General features: G+C 41.9%; 1 protein-coding gene across 1 annotated transcript in view; it reads right to left on the bottom strand.

The window, feature by feature from the left end:
* Window positions 1-19,353, bottom strand: part of LOC117516976 (polypeptide N-acetylgalactosaminyltransferase 10-like) — a 389,958-nt gene that overhangs the window by 22,659 nt on the left and 347,946 nt on the right. Inside the window, exon 10 of the mRNA XM_034177872.1 lies at window positions 15,197-15,313. Within this exon, the coding sequence (XP_034033763.1) occupies window positions 15,197-15,313 (117 nt within the window). The remainder of the gene's footprint in view (window positions 1-15,196; window positions 15,314-19,353) is intronic.

Here is a 19,353-nt window from a genome sequence, read left to right as displayed (position 1 = left end):
TGTCGCTTGAGGGATGTTCCTGGGCCGTGCACACGAGCATCTCTGTAAGATGTAAGTCACTTCAGGTGTTTTATTACAGAGATTAGAGCATGTCATAGGTATTAAAGGCATTGCGCTGCGGTGGTTTGAATCATATTTGTCTAATAGATTACAGTTTGTTCATGTAAATGGGGAATCTTCTTCACAGACTAAAGTTAATTATGGAGTTCCACAAGGTTCTGTGCTAGGACCAATTTTATTCACTTTATACATGCTTCCCTTGGGCAGTATTATTAGACGGTATTGCTTAAATTTTCATTGTTACGCAGATGATACCCAGCTTTATCTATCCATGAAGCCAGAGGATACGCACCAATTAGCTAAACTGCAGGATTGTCTTACAGACATAAAGACATGGATGACCTCTAATTTCCTGCTTTTAAACTCAGATAAAACTGAAGTTATTGTACTTGGCCCCACAAATCTTAGAAGCATGGTGTCTAACCAGATCGTTACTCTGGATGGCATTTCCCTGATCTCTAGTAATACTGTGAGAAATCTTGGAGTTATTTTTGATCAGGATATGTCATTCAAAGCGCATATTAAACAAATATGTAGGACTGCCTTTTTGCATTTACGCAATATCTCTAAAATCAGAAAGGTCTTGTCTCAGAGTGATGCTGAAAAACTAATTCATGCATTTATTTCCTCTAGGCTGGACTATTGTAATTCATTATTATCAGGTTGTCCTAAAAGTTCCCTAAAAAGCCTTCAGTTGGTTCAGAATGCTGCAGCTAGAGTACTGACGGGGACTAGCAGGAGAGAGCATATCTCACCCGTATTGGCCTCCCTTCATTGGCTTCCTGTTAATGCTAGAATAGAATTTAAAATTCTTCTTCTTACTTATAAGGTTTTGAATAATCAGGTCCCATCTTATCTTAGGGACCTCGTAGTACCATATTACCCCATTAGAGCGCTTCGCTCTCAGACTGCGGGCTTACTTGTAGTTCCTAGGGTTTGTAAGAGTAGAATGGGAGGCAGAGCCTTCAGCTTTCAGGCTCCTCTCCTGTGGAACCAGCTCCCAATTCAGATCAGGGAGACAGATACCCTCTCTACTTTTAAGATTAGGCTTAAAACTTTCCTTTTCGCTAAGGCTTATAGTTAGGGCTGGATCGGGTGACCCTGGACCATCCCTTGGTTATGTTGCTTTAGACGTAGACTGTGTTTCATAATTATTGTATGGCCTTGCCTTGCAATGTGGAGCGCCTTGGGGCAACTGTTTGTTGTGATTTGGCGCTATACAAGAAAAAAGTTGATTGATTGATTGAACTGGATACAAAAACAGCATTTCTAGATTTAGAAGAGTTTATTTCTTGCTAACTTTACCAAAATATATGAGAAACATATTGGATCTATACAGAAATACACGTGTTTTGGAGCGTATTCCGCCATCTTAAATTATTTTGTTCAAGTGCCTATTCATTTGGATTGACATTTGCTGTGTTGCGTTGCTCAGCATTTGCACAAAATAGACTTCTGGTATATTTTAGCTCGGCCAAGTGAATGTCACAGTGACCTTTGTCTCTTGCCACTACAAAAAGCCCATTCTGATTGAAAATGAATGGCAAGTTGTCACTTGGTGTTGACTGAAGCCAATGTGACAATAGCTTTAGTGCACCACAGTTAGTGTGTACGTGCAGAGTGATGAGGTGCAAAAAAAGGCAGGAAGAAGCCACACGTGAGACTGATCTCTTTTTTTTTTTTTTTTTTTTTTTTCTTTTTGAGGTGGTAAGAATCCAAACACAGTCAGTATGAAGCCACACAGTACGCAGACGGCTTTAGTAGAAGGGATGGGGGCCAAGAGCACCCCTAGGTTTTAGAATTAAAATGCGTGATGAAAATATGATTGAGATGGTAAGGAATGTATTGGGGAAAAAAATCATTATGGATCATTAAAAATACTAAAGTACCAAGTAGTCACACAGCTGGGGGGGGGGGGGGGGGGGGGTGTCAAGATGCACTGGTAACCATCTCATAACTGAATGGCAGTCCTCTGAATTATAATTGAATTGAATCGTGTATATATATATATATATATACACTCAACAAAAATATAAACGCAACACTTTTGGTTTTGCTCCCATTTTGTATGAGATGAACTCAAAGATCTAAAACTTTTTCCACATACACAATATCACCATTTCCCTCAAATATTGTTCACAAACCAGTCTAAATCTGTGATAGTGAGCACTTCTCCTTTGCTGAGATAATCCATCCCACCTCACAGGTGTGCCATATCAAGATGCTGATTAGACACCATGATTAGTGCACAGGTATGCCTTAGACTGCCCACAATAAAAGGCCACTCTGAAAGGTGCAGTTTTATCACACAGCACAATGCCACAGATGTCGCAAGATTTGAGGGAGTGTGCAATTGGCATGCTGACAGCAGGAATGTCAACCAGAGCTGTTGCTCGTGTATTGAATGTTCATTTCTCTACCATAAGCCGTCTCCAAAGGCGTTTCAGAGAATTTCGCAGTACATCCAACCAGCCTCACAACCGCAGACCACGTGTAACCACACCAGCCCAGGACCTCCACATCCAGCATGTTCACCTCCAAGATCGTCTGAGACCAGCCACTCGGACAGCTGCTGAAACAATCGGTTTGCATAACCAAAGAATTTCTGCACAAACTGTCAGAAACCGTCTCAGGGAAGCTCATCTGCATGCTCGTCGTCCTCATTGGTGTCTTGACCTGACTCCAGTTCGTCGTCGTAACCGACTTGAGTGGGCAAATGCTCACATTCGTTGGCGTTTGTCACCTTGGAGAGGTGTTCTCTTAACGGATGAATCCTGGTTCACACTGTTCAGGGCAGATGGCAGACAGCGTGTGTGGCATCCTGTGGGTGAGCGGTTTTCTGATGTCAATGTTGTGGATTGAGTGGCCCATGGTGGCGGTGGGGTTATGGTATGGGCAGGCGTCTGTTATGGACGAAGAACACAGGTGCATTTTATTGATGGCATTTTGAATGCACAGAGATACCGTGACAAGATCCTGAGGCCCATTGTTGTGCCATACATCCAAGAACATCACCTCATGTTGCAGCAGGATAACGCACGGCCCCATGTTGCAAGGATCTGTACACAATTCTTGGAAGCTGAAAATGTCCCAGTTCTTGCATGGCCGGCATACTCACCGGACATGTCACCCATTGAGCATGTTTGGGATGCTCTGGACCGGCGTATACAACAGCGTGTACCAGTTCCTGCCAATATCCAGTAACTTTGCACAGCCACTGAAGAGGAGTGGACCAACATTCCACAGGCCACAATTGACAACCTGATCAACTCTATGCGAAGGAGATGTGTTGCACTGCATGAGGCAAATGGTGGTCACACCAGATACTGACTGGTATCCCCCCCCAATAAAACAAAACTGCACCTTTCAGAGTGGCCTTTTATTGTGGGCAGTCTAAGGCACACCTGTGCACTAATCATGGTGTCTAATCAGCATCTTGGTATGGCACACCTGTGAGGTGGGATGGATTATCTCAGCAAAGGAGAAGTGCTCACTATCACAGATTTAGACTGGTTTGTGAACAATATTTGAGGGAAATGGTGATATTGCGTATGTGGAAAAAGTTTTAGATCTTTGAGTTCATCTCATACAAAATGGGAGCAAAACCAAAGTGTTGTGTTTATATTTTTGTTGAGTATATATATATATATATATATATATATATATATATATATATATATATATATATATATATATATATATATATATATATATATATATGTGTACACACACACATACCTTTTTTTTTTTTTTACACACAGTTGTATGCAAAGGTTTGGGCACCCCTGATAATTTTCATGATTTTCCTTTATAAATCATTGGTTGTCTGGATCAGAAATTTCAATTAAGTATATCATACAGCAGACGCACACACTGATATTTGAGAAGTGGAATGAAGCTTCTAGTATTTACACAAAGTGTGAAATAATTATTTAAACAAAATTGGGCAGGTGCATAAATTTGGGCATCCTTGTCATTTTATCGATTTGAATACATTTGGCACTAATTAATGGAACACAAAATTGGTTTGGTAAGCTCATTGAGCCTTGACCTCCTTACACAGGTGAACAGGTATTTAAGGTGGCCATTTGCAAATGTTTCCCCTCTTTGCATCTCTTCTAATGAGTGGCAACATGGGAGCCTCTAAACAACTCTCAAATAACCTGAAAACAAACACCATGGTGTTTTGGAAGACCGCAGGCACAAGACTAGTTAAGGCCCAAAGTGCCAGTGAAAGAAAAATCTCAGATAAGCTGAAGCGAAGGATGGTGAGAACAGTCATAGTCAACCCACAGACCTGCTCCAAAGACCTACAACATGATCTTGCTGCAGATAGTGTCTCTGTGCATCATTTAAGTATACAGTGCACTTTGCACAAGGAGATGCTGTATGATGCTGATAATGCAGAGGAAGCCTTTTCTGCATACACGCCACAAACAGAGTCACTTGAAGTATGCTAAAGCACATTTGGACAAGCCAGCTTCATTTTGGAATAAGGTGCGGTGGACTGATGAAACTAAAATTGAGTTATTTGGACATAAGGTGAAGTATGCATGGCTGAAAAAGAACACAACATTCCAAGAAAAACGCTTGCTACCTACAGTAAAATTTGGAAGTGGTTCTGGTGGTCTCTGATCCATCTGCAGGTGTGCTCACCAATGCCCAGACTGCGCAGTTTGAACATCAGTCTGCTTGGAACAAGTGTGTTAAAAGCAGAAGTGAAGTCCACAAACAACATCCTCGCATAATTACCAGGCTGTTCAAGATGTTGACACACTGTGTGGAGGCCTGTGTTGATGGCATCACCTGTGGACCTGTTGGCTCTGTATGCAAATTGGTGCTGATCAAGGCTGGGAGGCAGTAAGGATTTTATGTGCCTCAGCACCAGCCTCTGAAAGCACTTCATCACAGTTGAAGTGAGAGCCACAGGTCTGTAATCATTCAGACTGTTGACCGACTGTCTCTTGGGGATGGGCACAATAGTGGCAGATTTTAGGCAGCTTGGGACTGCGCAGGCAGCCAGTGAGAGGTTAAAAATGGTAGTAAAAACCTCTGCCAGCTGGTCTGCACAGCCCCTCAATACCTTCCCCTGGACACCATCGGGACCAGCAGCCTTCGATGGGTTCACACCCAGCAGCACCCTCCTGACCTCTTCGGTGCTCACAGTGAGGGCCAGATTGTCAGCGGGTGGCAGCATGGGGACACTCTCTTCCTCGCTAACTTCAAACCTAGCAAAGAACCGATTTAGCTCCTCCGCTAGGCTTGTGCTGGTGTTGGTGGCATTTGAAGAGGAAGTGTTCAAGTTGACAAGGTCACGAATGCCCTGCCAGACACGTCGGGGGTTCCCCTCCGTGAAGTGCCCCTTGATCTTCTTTGCATATGCTGTCTTTGCCCATTTAATGCCTCTTTTCAGGTTGGATCTGGCTGAGCTGTACAATTCCATGTTCCCAGACCTGAAAGCAGAGTCCCGGTCTCTCAGCAGCCGTTTGACCTCACTGTTCATTCACTGTTTCTTATTTGGATAATGTCTAACCCTCTTCTCCACCATGACATTATCCATGCACGTTTTAATATAAAACAGGACAGTGGATGTGTCATCCGTGAGGTCCTCCTGTGTGAAGATGTCCCAGTTGGTAGCTTGGAAGCAGTCCCGGAGCTGTGGAACGGCAACTTCAGACCAGATCCGAACAGATCTCACCTCAGGCAGAGTTCTTTGTATGAGAGGCCTGTATGCTGGGGTGAGGAACAGGGACAGATGGTCTGATTGTCCGAGGTGGGTGGTGGGGGGGGACTTTATATGCATCCTTGATGTTACTGTAAGCCTTATCCAGCACGTTATAGCCTCTTGTTACACATGTAACGTGCTAGTAAAATGTAGGAAGCACAGCTCTTAGGTCAACATGGTTGAAGTCTCCGGTCACAATGAAAATGCCATCCAGGTGGGCGCACTGTTGTTTGCTAACAGCTGTTAGCAGGGTCTTTAATGCTACATTAGCATTAGCACTCGATGGTACTTACACAGCCGTTACCATGAGGACCGCGTGCTCTCGGGCCAAATAAAACGGACGGCATCTGAGTGTCATAAGCTCCAAATCAGGGGAACAGTGTGTCTCAGTCACTGTAGCATTTGTAAACCACCTGTTGTTGGAGTAAATGACCAGTCCTCCTCCTCTGCTTTTCCCTCGAGTCACTCGTCCGGTCGGCTCGATGCACTGTGCGGCCTGCTAGAGCGATAGCTTCATCTGCTACCCCGGAGTGAAGCCAGGTCTCTGTCACCACGACAATGCGGCTATCCCGCACAGTTTCTGTGCCTCGATGGTGACCGATAGCTCATCAAACTTGTTGTTCAGTGACCTAACATTCGTGAGGAAGATGCTGGGTAATGCTGGTCTGTGCGGGTCTCTCCGTAGCCTAGCCTGGACACCGGCTCGGCAGCCCCTCTGCCTATGCCGTCTCCTCCTTTGTTTGGCCCAGGTAAGCTGCATGCTTGTCGTGCGATCTCCGGTGGAAAGTTACGGTTAAAACTCCGTTTGGAGTCTGCCTCGCCAGAACACATACCAATCCGGAGTAGCTCCTCTCTGCTGTACTTTGTAGAACACATAATTGAGTAGGGTTAAAAGTAGAGGTAAAGAAAAAAAAGTGAAAAGTAAGTCAAAAGCCTGAGAGAGTTGTCAGGCTGCTGCACTTCTGCGCACCGCCACCAAAAAAAAAAAAGAGACTTTCTCACCAACCGTCTGCAGTCAGTCAGGATGGGGTCCCACCACTCCTCAGTGCTGACAGTAAGCACTGGGGCCCCTCAGGGCTATGTGCTCAGCCCCATGCTGTACACTTTGTACACCCATGACTGTACACCAACCCACAGCAGCAACATCTTTGTCAAATTTGCGGATGACACTACTGTGTTAGGCTGATTCATAACAACGATGAGATGGCATACAGAGAGGAGGTCCTGAACCTCACTACTTGGTGCTCCCTAAATAACCTGGCACTTAACTCCTCAAAGACAAAGGAGTTGGTGCTAGATTTTAGGCGGAAGAGGGAGGACCCCTCCCTTCTCATTCAGGGAGACACCGTAGAGAGGGTCAGTGACTTCAAGTTCCTGGGAACATACATTTCTCAGGACCTGACATGGGGCACCAACACCAGTGCACTTGTAAAAAGGGCACAGCAGTGTCTGTACTTTTTAAGGTCACTGAGGAAGGTCAACCTGTCACAGGAACTGCTGCTGTCCTTCTATAGGTGTTCTGTAGAGAGCATCCTCACCACAACATCTTGGTGTGGTACAGGAGCTGCTCTCAGGCTGACAAGAAGGCTCTGGAGAGAATCAGGAAGTCAGCACAGAACATCATAGAAGCGCAGCTGTCCTCTCTGTCAGACATCTATAACACCAGATGTCTGCACAGGGCCAGAAGCATCAGCTTCGATGGTTCACACCCCGGGCATAGCCTGTTCTCACTGCTGCCCTCAGGAAAGAGGTACCGGTCCATCAAGGCCCACACATCCAGACTCACCAACATGTTCTACCCAAGTGCAATAAGAGTACTGAATGCACATTAGCCTATAGTCTGCACAATTCATTGCATTTATTTTCTATAAAGGTGAATGCAATGAATAGCGCAGACTTCTATTATATACACCTACTGGCTCCCTTGTAAATACATGTATATATTCTTATTTGTCTTTTTATATTTATATACATTTTTTTACATTTACTTTTACACCTTTGCACTACAGGAGTTGTCTTTTAATTTTGTTGTACCTTGTGTATAATGACAATAAAAAGCCTTCTATTCTATTCTATTCTGGTTCCATCATGTTGTGTGGCTGTGTGGCCAGTGAATGTACTGGGAATCTTGTTAAAGATGAGGGTCACATGGATTCCCGCCAATATCAGCAGATTCTTGGGAACAGTGTTCATGAATCTGTGACAAAGCTGAAGTTGCGCCGGGGCTGGATCATTCAACAAGACAATGACCCTAAACACTGCTCAAAATCTATGAAGGCAGAGGAACAAGTACAATGTTTTGGAATCTCCATCTCAGTCCCCAGACCTGAATATTATTGAAAATCTGTGGTGTGATATTAAGCGGCCTGTCCATGCTCGGAAACCAACAAATCTAACTGAACTGGAGAAGTTTTGTAAAGAAGAATGGTCCAAATACCTTCAACCAGAATCCAGACTCTCATTGGAAGCTATAGGAAGCATTCAGGGGCTGTTATTTCTGCAAAAGGAGGATCTACTAAATACTGATGTATTTTTTTTCTGTTGGAGTGCTCAAATTTATGCATCTGCCTAATTTTGTTTAAAGAACTATTGCACACTTTCTGTAAATACTATAAACTTCATTTCACTTCTCAACTATCACTGTGTTTGTCTGCTATGTGATATATTTAACTGAAATTGCTGTTCCAAACAACCAGTAATTTATAAAGGAAAATCATGGAAATATATACAACCCCTGGCAAAAATTATGGAATCACCGGCCTCGGCGGATGTTCATTCAGTTGTTTAATTTTTGTAGAAAAAAAGCAGATCACAGACATGACACAAAACTAAAGTCATTTCAAATGGCAACTTTCTGGCTTTAAGAAACACTATAAGAAATCAGGAAAAAAAATTGTGGCAGTCAGTAACAGTTACTTTTTTAGACCAAGCAGAGGGAAAAAAAATATGGAATTACTCAATTCTGAGGAAAAAATTATGGAATCATGAAAAACAAAAGAACGCTCCAACACATCACTAGTATTTTGTTGCACCACCTCTGGTTTTTTATAGCAGCTTGCAGTTTCTGAGGCATGGACTTAATGAGTGACAAACAGTACTCTTCATCAATATGGCTCCAACTTTCTCTGATTGCTGTTGCCAGATCAGCTTTGCAGGTTGGAGCCTTGTCATGGACCATTTTCTTCAACTTCCACCAAAGATTTTCAATTGGATAAGATCCGGACTATTTGCAGGCCATGACATTGACCCTATGTGTCTTTTTGCAAGGAATGTTTTCACAGTTTTTGCTCTATGGCAAGATGCATTATCATCTTGAAAAATGATTTCATCATCCCCAGACCTTTCAATTGATGGGATAAGAAAAGTGTCCAAAATATCAATGTAAACTTGTGCATTTATTGATGATGTAATGACAGCCATCTCCCCAGTGCCTTTACCTGACATGCAGCCCCATATCATCAATGACTGTGGAAATTTACATGTTCTCTTCAGGCAGTCATTTTTATAAATCTCATTGGAACGGCACCAAACAAAAGTTCCAGCATCATCACCTTGCTCAATGCAGATTCGAGATTCATCACTGAATATGACTTTCATCCAGTCATCCACAGTCCACGATTGCTTTTCCTTAGCCCATTGTAACCTTGTTTTTTCTGTTTAGGTGTTAATGATGGCTTTCGTTTAGCTTTTCTGTATGTAAATCCCATTTCCTGTAGACGGTTTCTTACAGTTTGGTCACAGACGTTGACTCCAGTTTCCTCCATTCGTTCCTCATTTGTTTTGTTGTGCATTTTCGATTTTTGAGACATATTGCTTTAAGTTTTCTGTCTTGACGCTTTGATGTCTTCCTTGGTCTACCAGTATGTTTGCCTTTAACAACCTTCCCATGTTGTTTGTATTTGGTCCAGAGTTTAGACACAGCTGACTGTGAACAACCAACATCTTTTGCAACATTGCGTGATGATTTACCCTCTTTTAAGAGTTTGATAATGCTCTCCTTTGTTTCAATTGACATCTCTCATGTTGGAGCCTTGATTCATGTCAGTCCACTTGGTGCAACAGCTCTCCAAGGTGTGATCACTCCTTTTTAGATGCAGACTAATGAGCAGATCTGATTTGATGCAGGTGTTAGTTTTGGGGATGAAAATTTACAGGGTGATTCCATAATTTTTTCCTCAGAATTGAGTGAGTCCATATTTTTTTCCCTCTGCTTGGTCTAAAAAAGTAACCGTTACTGACTGCTACAATTTTTTTTCCTGATTTCTTATAGTGTTTTTTAATGCCAGAAAGTTGCCATTTAAAATGACTTTAGTTTTGTGTCATGTCTGTGATCTGCTTTTTTTTCTACAAATTAAACAACTGAATGAACATCCTCTTAGGCCGGTGATTCCATAATTTTTGCCAGGGGTTGTCTATATATATATATATATATATATTAGGGGTGTAACGATACACAAAAATCAAGGTTCGGTACGTACCTCGGTTTTGAGGCCACGGTTTGGTTCATTTTTGGTACAGTATGGGAACAAAATGCAAAAGCTAAATTTCATTGTGGTTTAAACCAACAATTTATTGTAACATTATACAAATAGGAAAATACAATAATTGCAAAGTGCTGCCTGGTTTAGTTAAATAAAATGTTCTCAAATAAGCAACAAATGTAAGAAATATTATAAAAAAATAAATTCCTAATAAATAGCTTTTAACAAAACCTTTCCACTAGTAAAGCACAGCACAAAGGTTCCAGCATGAAGCAATGATTTGCAAATCCTCTTCAGGATTTGCATGTTCAGACTGATAAGCTTTATTGTTTTTGTGCAAGTATTTGCTCATTTTGAAATGGATGCCTGCAACACGTTTCAAAAAAGCTGGGACAGTGGTATGTTTACCACTGTGTTACATCACCTTTCCCTCTAACAACACTCAATAAGCATTTGTGAACTGAGGACACTAATTGTTGAAGCTTTGTAGGTGTAATTCTTTCCCATTATTGCTTGATGTACGACTTCAGTTGTTCAACAGTCCGGGGTCTCCGTTGTCGTATTTTGCGCTTCATAATGCACCACACATTTTCAATGAGCGACAGGTCTGGACTGCAGGCAGGCCAGTCTAGTACCTGCACTCTTTTACTACGAAGTCACGCTGTTCTAACACATGCAGAATGTGGCTTGGCACTGTCTTGCTGAAATAAGCAGGGACGTCCCTGAAAAAAGATGTTGCTTGGATGGCAGCATGTGTTGGTCCAAAACCTGGATGTACCTTTCAGCATTGATGGTGCCATCACAGATGTGTAAGTTGTCCATGCCATGGGCACTAACACACCCCCATACCATCACAGATGCTGGCTTTTGAACTTTGCGCTGGTAACAATCTGGGTGGTCTTTATCCTCTTTTGTCCGGAGGACACGATGTGCATGATTTAAAAAAACAATTTGAAATGTGAACTCATAAGACCACAGCACACTTTCCCACTTTGCATCTGTCCATTTCAAATGAGCTCGGGCCCAGAAAAGGCGGCGGCGTTTTCTGGATGTTGTTGATGTATGGTTTTCACTTTGCATGTTAGAGTTTTAACTTGCACTTGTTGATTGTAGCGACGAACTGTGTTAACTGACAATGGTTTTCTGAAGTGTTCCTGAGCCCGTGCGGTAAGATCCTTTACACAATGATGTCGGTTTTTTAATGCCAGTACCACCTGAGGGATCAAAGGTCATGGGCATTCAATGTTGGTTTTCGGTCTTGCTGCTTACATGTAGAAATTTCTCCAGATTTTCAGAATTTTCTGATTATATTATGGACTGTAGATGATGAAATCCCTAAATTCCTTGAAAATGAACGTTGAGAAACATTGTTCTTAATCTGCTGGACTATTTTTTCATGCAGTTGTTCACAAAGTGGTGATCCTCACCCCATCTTTGCTTGTGAACAGCTGAGACTTTTGGGGATGCTCCTTTTATATCCAAACATGAGTGTCCTCATTTACCAAACACTTATTGATTGTTGTTAGAAGGGAAGGTGATGTAACACAGTGGTAAACATGCCACTGTCCAACTTTTTTGAAAGGTGTTGCAGGCATCCATTTCATTTACATATATATCATATTTGCACAAAAACAATAAAGTTTATCAGTTTGAACATTAAATATCTTGTCTTTGTGGTGTATTCAATTGAATATAGGTTGAAGAGGATTACAAATCATTGTATTCTGTTTTTATTTACATTTTACACAACGTCCCAACTTCATTGGAATTGGGGTTGTAAGTAGCCAAGAGGGCTTGGAAAGTTGCCAGATTTTGAGAGAAAGTCACCAAGTTGGCAACACTGAATGTAAACACACGCAACACGAACTCACCCGTGCACAGCCCTGTACCGAACCAAACGTCCCATACTGAAATGGTTCAATACAAATACATGTATCATTACACCCTTATGTGTGTATATACATACTGCATATATACGAGGTCTATTAGACAATAAACCGACCCTTTTATTTATTTTTTTTAACTATATGGATTTGAATGACGTGTGATTCCACCATCATGCTTGAACCCTCGTGCGCATGCGTGAGTTTTTTCACGCGTGTCGGTGACGTCATTTCCCTGTGGGCAGGCCTTGAGTGAGATGTGGTCAAGTCCTCTCGGCTGAATTCCTTTGTTTGACACGCTGCTCCAGACGGTGCGCGTTGCTTTATCAAAATTTTTTCTGGACCTGTGAGGAATATCCGAGTGGATACTATTCGAGAAATTAAGCTGGTTTTCCGTGAAAACGTTTAACGGCTGCTGAGAGATTATGGGGTGTTTCTGTCACTGTAAGGACTTCCCACAGAGCGGGACATCCTGCAGCGCTTCCAGGCGCCGTCGTCGGCCTGTTTCGACCTGAAAACATCCTAATTTAAGGCTTAATTCACCCAGGACGTCGTGAGAGAACAGAGAAGATTCAGAAGAGGCCGGCATGAGGACTTTATGCGGACATTCCACTGTTTAAGGACATTTTTTAATGAAAGACGTGCGCGCAAATTCGCCGAGTCGTTTCCGTGACGACTCGGCGAATCTGTGTGCGCCGCGACAGGAAAAACCCCTCTGTGTTGAAAACCATTTGTAAAATTCAGGTGGCTTTTGATGGCTTTCAACAAGTGAGTAACTGAGAAATTGTGTAACAGCTTGGGCATGTTCCAACTTGCCCGTTAAGGTTTCCAACGGAGGTGTTTTTCCTGTCGCGACCCCCCCCGCGGTCGGGTCTGGCCCGCCATGCGACTCTGCCCGCACGTTCTTTCATTACAAAATGTCCGTTAACAATGGAATGTCCTCATGCCGAATTCTTCTGAAAGTTCTCTGTTCTCTGACGACTTCCTGGGTCAACAGAGCCTGAAATGTGGAAGTTTTCAACTTGAAACGGCGAGACGCTGCCGCCTCGAAGCGCAGATCGCCGTCAGGCGCTGTGGGCCATCCTTAAAGCAACACTACCAGACCAGAATCTCTCATCAGCCGTTAAAATTTTTACCGAAAACCAGCTGAATTTATCGAATGGTGTCCACTCAGTTGTGCCTTACAAGCTTTGAAAAAATTTTATCAAACAAAGCAGCAGTCTCTGAGCCATTCCTAACAATGAAAAAAATCGACGAGGGGGTGGGCGACTCCTCACTCAAAGACTGTCCACAGGCGAATGTGTAACCAGACAGGCGTGAAAAACTCTCGCATGCCCACGAGGTTCAAGCATGTCTGATGTAATCACATGTGATTCAAATCCATATGGTTTTTGAAAAAAATAATAAGGTGTATTCTTTTCTAATAGACCTCGTATATATATATATATATATATATATATATATATATATATATAGTAAAAGTAAGTCCCTTTGGCTGCTCTCTTGTTTTTTTTGCACTCGGGGTCGCCACAGAGAATCCAAGGTGGATCTGCATGTTGAATTGGCACAGGTTTTACGCCGGATGCCCTTCCTGACGCAACTCCACATTACATGGAGAAATATGGCAGGGGTGGGATTTGAACCCAGAACCTTCTGCACTGAAACCAAGTGCATTAACCACTTGGCCACCACCCCATGTATATATATATATATATATATATATATATATATATATATATATATATATATATATATATATATATATATATATATATATGTGTGTGTCTTAAAAAAGTACCCAAAAGTATTTTGACAGCACAGAAAAACCCCAATCATTATCATCAGACATTTTCTGCATGACGATGTACTCGAAGCATATAATTTTTCTCTGCAAAGCACAGTTTTTAGTTCAGTCTTTCCTTTGTGATGTTTAACCCTTTATCTTTTACACCACATGATCAATGTAACCTCCTCGTCTGAAGTTTCCTAAGAAACAAATCACCCATCTCCAGTTTTCCGGAAAACCACCTAGCAAATTCAAGTCTCCTTGCCATTTGCTGGGGAATTAGTTTGCTCTGAGACTGAATTTTGTATGGAAAGAGATGCAAGTTAGCCCTTAGGATGCGCTGCACAGAAATCAATGATTTTTGTTCTCTGAATTACGGTCAACTGCGGCATTTTTCCTGGACTTTAATGTCTTGCAGAACAAAGTTTAGGGTTCCTGAAATGAGCAAAACACCATTATTTCTCAGTAAAACCATTTCCTGGTATTCATATTTCAGAGTACTTTTGGGTAAATTTTTTGAGACACCCTATGTCTGTGTCTCTGTGTGTGTATATATATATATACACATATACATTATATATATATATAATAATACATATATATATATAGAAGTTCTGAGTCTTTCTGTTTGCGCAGTCTTGTGAATGCAGACAGAGAACCCCAAGTGGCATTTGCTCCTCTGACTTAGAGTTCCTCTGCTCTTCTAGTACCAATCAAAAAGCGCTACGAGGACAGCTGCCACCGACCTCCTGTGATTTACAGCAAAATCCATTTCTCAATGGTACGGAATACAGATCACAACTGTGACACAAATTAAACTACAATGCATCTTTAGATTAAAGCAATTAAACTGTCAGCGTGCAAAGACGCAGTATTTCAATGCTGGGAAACAAAAGGGGGGAGCATTCAATCCATTAAGGTTGTATTATGAGCTCGGCCTAAAGATCTTCAGTGTAACAAAGAAGAGCAAACACACTCAATTAAAACAACATAAAAATAATGAAGACGTGCAAGGCTGTCTGCGCACATTGTTCATTTGACATTTATGTGTGCTTAGCTGAAGGAAAACAATTATGAAGTAGCAACAGTGGTGATTTCTTGTGAGAAGGGCTAAAACATCAACATTCCCCAATGTGTCCTTTGTAATAAGGTCAAAGTCTTGTCTTATAACTGATTTATAACTTGTCCTATTACTTTCTTTATGGGTCCAAATGTAATTTTAAGTTTTGAACAAAGCATGTATTGTTGTTGATGCTCTCACCTGTCCATGACTCCAGCTCACCTCGCCCCGCCCCTTCACACAGCTTTCCAGGCGGACGGGGCTCCCGGACACAAAGTGTTTGCTCTCCAAACACATGCCATTGCCCACATTACGGATCTGCAATAGAGACACACAGATTAAAAAAAGAGAAACAAACAAAAAAAAAAACCCAAAAAACAAAACAAACAAACAAAAAAGCAAACAAAATAAAAAGAGGACATTAATGACCACTATGAATTTTAGTAGTGTTTTGGGAAAATCAGACTTGTAGGATATAAGAGCACATTTGCATAATGTACTGGCACCAGTCCTGATTTTAGTTTGTGTATTGTGCATCGGCAGCCTGCACAAATCCACCATGACCCACTCAAAGTAATCGGAGCATTTTTCAGCATCACAGCAGGAGGTGCATCATGTTGTGTTCTGCTTCATTCATGTACTGTGCCAATCAACAGGCACAAAAAAGCTCCTGTTACACTAAAATGCTTCCTGAATGTGCTTAAGATTTAAAGTGCTCTAACCTGAAGCAAATGGAGACAGTGCCGCTGCAAAGTCAGATAATGCTTCCAAACCGATATCATGCAGATTTTGTTCTGAAAAGAACGTTCAGCACAATCAGGAAAGTATGTGACAACACTGTTTTTAACAATCAAGTGTGGGAGCATGCATTGGGGCTGCGCTTTGCTGCTTTGTGTCCTGGATGGCAACCACAAAGGCAGACAACCGCTTCGTCCCCACATCTCTAAAACCATCTATCTGCCACAGCCAGGTAAAAGCATGGGCATCCCCATTCGGGTCACGCAATCTCTATTTCCTTGGACAAGACACTTTGATCACTGACACTTGGATCACTTTGATCCACTGATGACTTAGGAATGCTTAATGGAATGCTTAAAGAAATGCACAGGAAACACGATGCATCTGTGCTCAATTTTGAGCTTCATGGCAAAGGCTGTGAATACTTACGTACATGTGATTTGTTAGGTTTTTTTATTTTATTTTAATACATTTGCAAAAATCATTTCATTATTGGGAATTATGTGTAGAGTTTTAAGAAAAAAAAAAAATGTGGAAAAAGTGCAGTGCTGTGAATACTTTCTGAATGCACGGTATGTGATGGATCATCCACAGAACATATGCCACACAGCAGATGATCCCTCATAATGCAAGTGATTCTCCTAATCTTAGTCTTCCTAAGTAACCTCTTGTTTGACACAAAGTCATTCCAGCAGTGCTGTACAAAGACACCACGTACCAAACATCCTGTTATCGCCTTAGGACAGTGATTAGGGTCCAGATCTCACAACAATACATAAAGACACATAACACAAGGACCCTAAAGACTTGGACCTATGTTCTCCTGCAGAGATCTAGACATCACCAAATACCTTTGTCCAGTGACCTCATGACTCCATAAGCTCTTCTGAAGTGACTCTCGATCTCAAAGGCTGAGTACTCAGAGACATGAATGGCACTGCTGAGATAAGTGAATGTCTCTACAAGTTCACACTTTCACCACATACAGATACACGTCTGATGACTGCACCCAGGAAGTCATTAACAGCCTGGAACTTAGTCTTGACCCAGGACAATTGCAGACCTAGACACTGATTATTCACTCAGCTTTTCCAGTGCTGCAATAAGGTTATCCAATGATTCTGCGAGGATCACAGAATCATCTGTAAAGTCAAGGTCAGTAAACCTTTTGTGACCAACTAAAGCACCTAAGTCACCGGTTTCCACAACCCTACCCAACACTCAGTCCATGCAAACATTAAGCAGAGTAGCAGCCAGAACACATCCCTTATGAACACCGGTTTTCACTGGAAAAAGTCAGTCAGAGTTGTATGTGTCAAACAATTGTACGTTATTGTGCACTGTCTCCGAGCAAGAATATCTTAGAATATCAAGAATATCACATTCTTACAATGAATATGCCAATGACAGAAACCTGATATGGAGATCATTCCCAACACCGGGACTACCCACGTGCAGTTTTATTTATTTGGGCCGGAGCGTCTTGGATATAAAATTACAATGGTTTGGATGGATGAACTTATGGATTGCTTCACTGTATCCCCCACTGATACAGTCTTCAGGCAATCAGGGAATAATAATAATAAAGAAACACAGAATGACAGTTTATGATGTTAATAAATGAAAACATGGAGAACCATTTTACAGTTTGGGGAAACAGCAGTTTACAGCCTGAAATAAGCTGGATGAAGGATTTTTCCGTCTGTATCGATACGGCCTGTGTCTCTGCACACAACATCAGTTATCCTCACATAGTCTGCATCACATACAGTGGAACAAACTGAACATGATGGTATGTGAGCACTCAGGTCTGGATATCATCAAAATCTAAATTAAACTCAATGTAACGTCACAGATAAAATCTGTACAGGTCAAAATGAATGTTGACGTTTCCTTTCACTGATACACAGTGAAGGATACAAATTTTAAACACATTCTTGAATAAGTGGCATTATCAGATTGGACTGGTGGAGAAAATGTCAGACCAGTGTATCATCACAGTCCTTTGTGGAGCACTCCAGCTTTCACTTCATCCTTTTTAGCTTTATTTGTGGACAGAGGAGCACGCCAGTCAAGCAGAGATTAAAGAACTGCACTCTTTCCAGACCACAATCTGGCAGAACACTCACACACAATCACCACAAACAACTGGTCCAAATATTTCTTCACAGCTTTCTGAGATATTTTAAAGCAAACTTTAATCAAATATCCAGACATTTACTTACACAATTAAAAATGCAACAAATCACTTACTGTCTTGGATGATATTAACTGCATCCTTTAATGGCTTTTATATTAAGGTAAAGCAGTAAATTAAATCAACAGATATTTTAATGGTCTTTGCATATTTTCTGTGATTTTGAATGTGGATGCTCTTGTGATGGACCAACTGGGTTCTGATCAAACTCAGCAGGTACATTGGGCCTAAGGATAGGAAGAAATTAAATAGTAATTTAAAACGAAACAAACATTAGTACACTGTGTTGAGATTCCTCATACCAACTACATAATGTAAAGTCACAACCTTTTAATTCAAAAACTAAAAGCATTTGCCAAAAACAGTGATGGTGAACTTCTACACTGCTATCAATTAGTCCATCATCTCCTCCTCCATCATTGTCTGGTACGCTGCTGCCACTACTAAAGCCCCGTTTACACACAGACGGTAAGAGCTCCCGGAAGCATCCCGGAAGAGTTTTTGGCCATCACAATCACACGCAGTTGTTAACGCCGGCACTAGGGAGGATGGTTTAGTTCCGGCTTTACCGGGAATCGCTCCCGGAAACCTCCCGTGATGACGAACAATGGCGTGTGATACTTTATAATCGCCGTTTCATCCTGTCGCTTCCTGTAGTGCTGCAGTTCTCGTCGCACCGCGATGACCAATCAGGGACTGAACATGTAGTGACGTAGAGATGTCTGGAGTTTGAAGATGTGAACATGTCCTGTATCTGGTAGCAGCCTGTGAGCAGGACTTATGTCTCTTTTGTCCTTTATTTTACAATCATGACAGAGTTTTTGGAGCGAGCAGCAGCACCACAGCAGCGTGGAGCGGAGGTTCTTTTAAATTTTATTTTACGTGCGTGCGCGCGAATCGTCCTGGAGAGTATTTTACTTATTGGCTACACAGCTGTATAATGAAGGAAATGGTGACTGGCTTCTAAACACAATTATGACAGAGTTTTTTGGGGGATAGAGCGAGCTGCAGCCCTGCAGCTAACAGCAGCGGGGAGCGGACTTTCTTTTTTTCTTTCTTTTTTTTTTTACGTGCGCGCATGAGCGAATCGTCTGTAGAGAATATTAAACTAACTACACAGATGTATAATAAAACAAATGTGACTGCCTTCTAAACACAATTATGACAGAGTTTTTTTGGGGAAAGAGTGAGCTGCAGCAAGCAACGGAGTTTATTTTTAATTTTTTTAATTGTTTACATGTGCGCGCGTGAACGGGACAGTTGATCCTCAAACTGGCTCCTGCAGAGGCGGAAGGACCGCTGAAAGCAGTCGTCATCCAGACAGCTCCTGGAGCAAATAATAATAATGATACTCTCTATATTGGGAGCTTTCCACAGCAACTCGCTCTGTGTGATCAAGGTCCGTCATGTTAATTTTGACTGA

Source organism: Thalassophryne amazonica, chromosome 9 (assembly GCF_902500255.1).
Source record: "Thalassophryne amazonica chromosome 9, fThaAma1.1, whole genome shotgun sequence".
NCBI lineage: Eukaryota > Metazoa > Chordata > Actinopteri > Batrachoidiformes > Batrachoididae > Thalassophryne > Thalassophryne amazonica.
The sequence above is the reverse complement of the archived record's forward strand: the minus strand, read 5'-3'. Positions and strand labels throughout refer to the sequence as shown.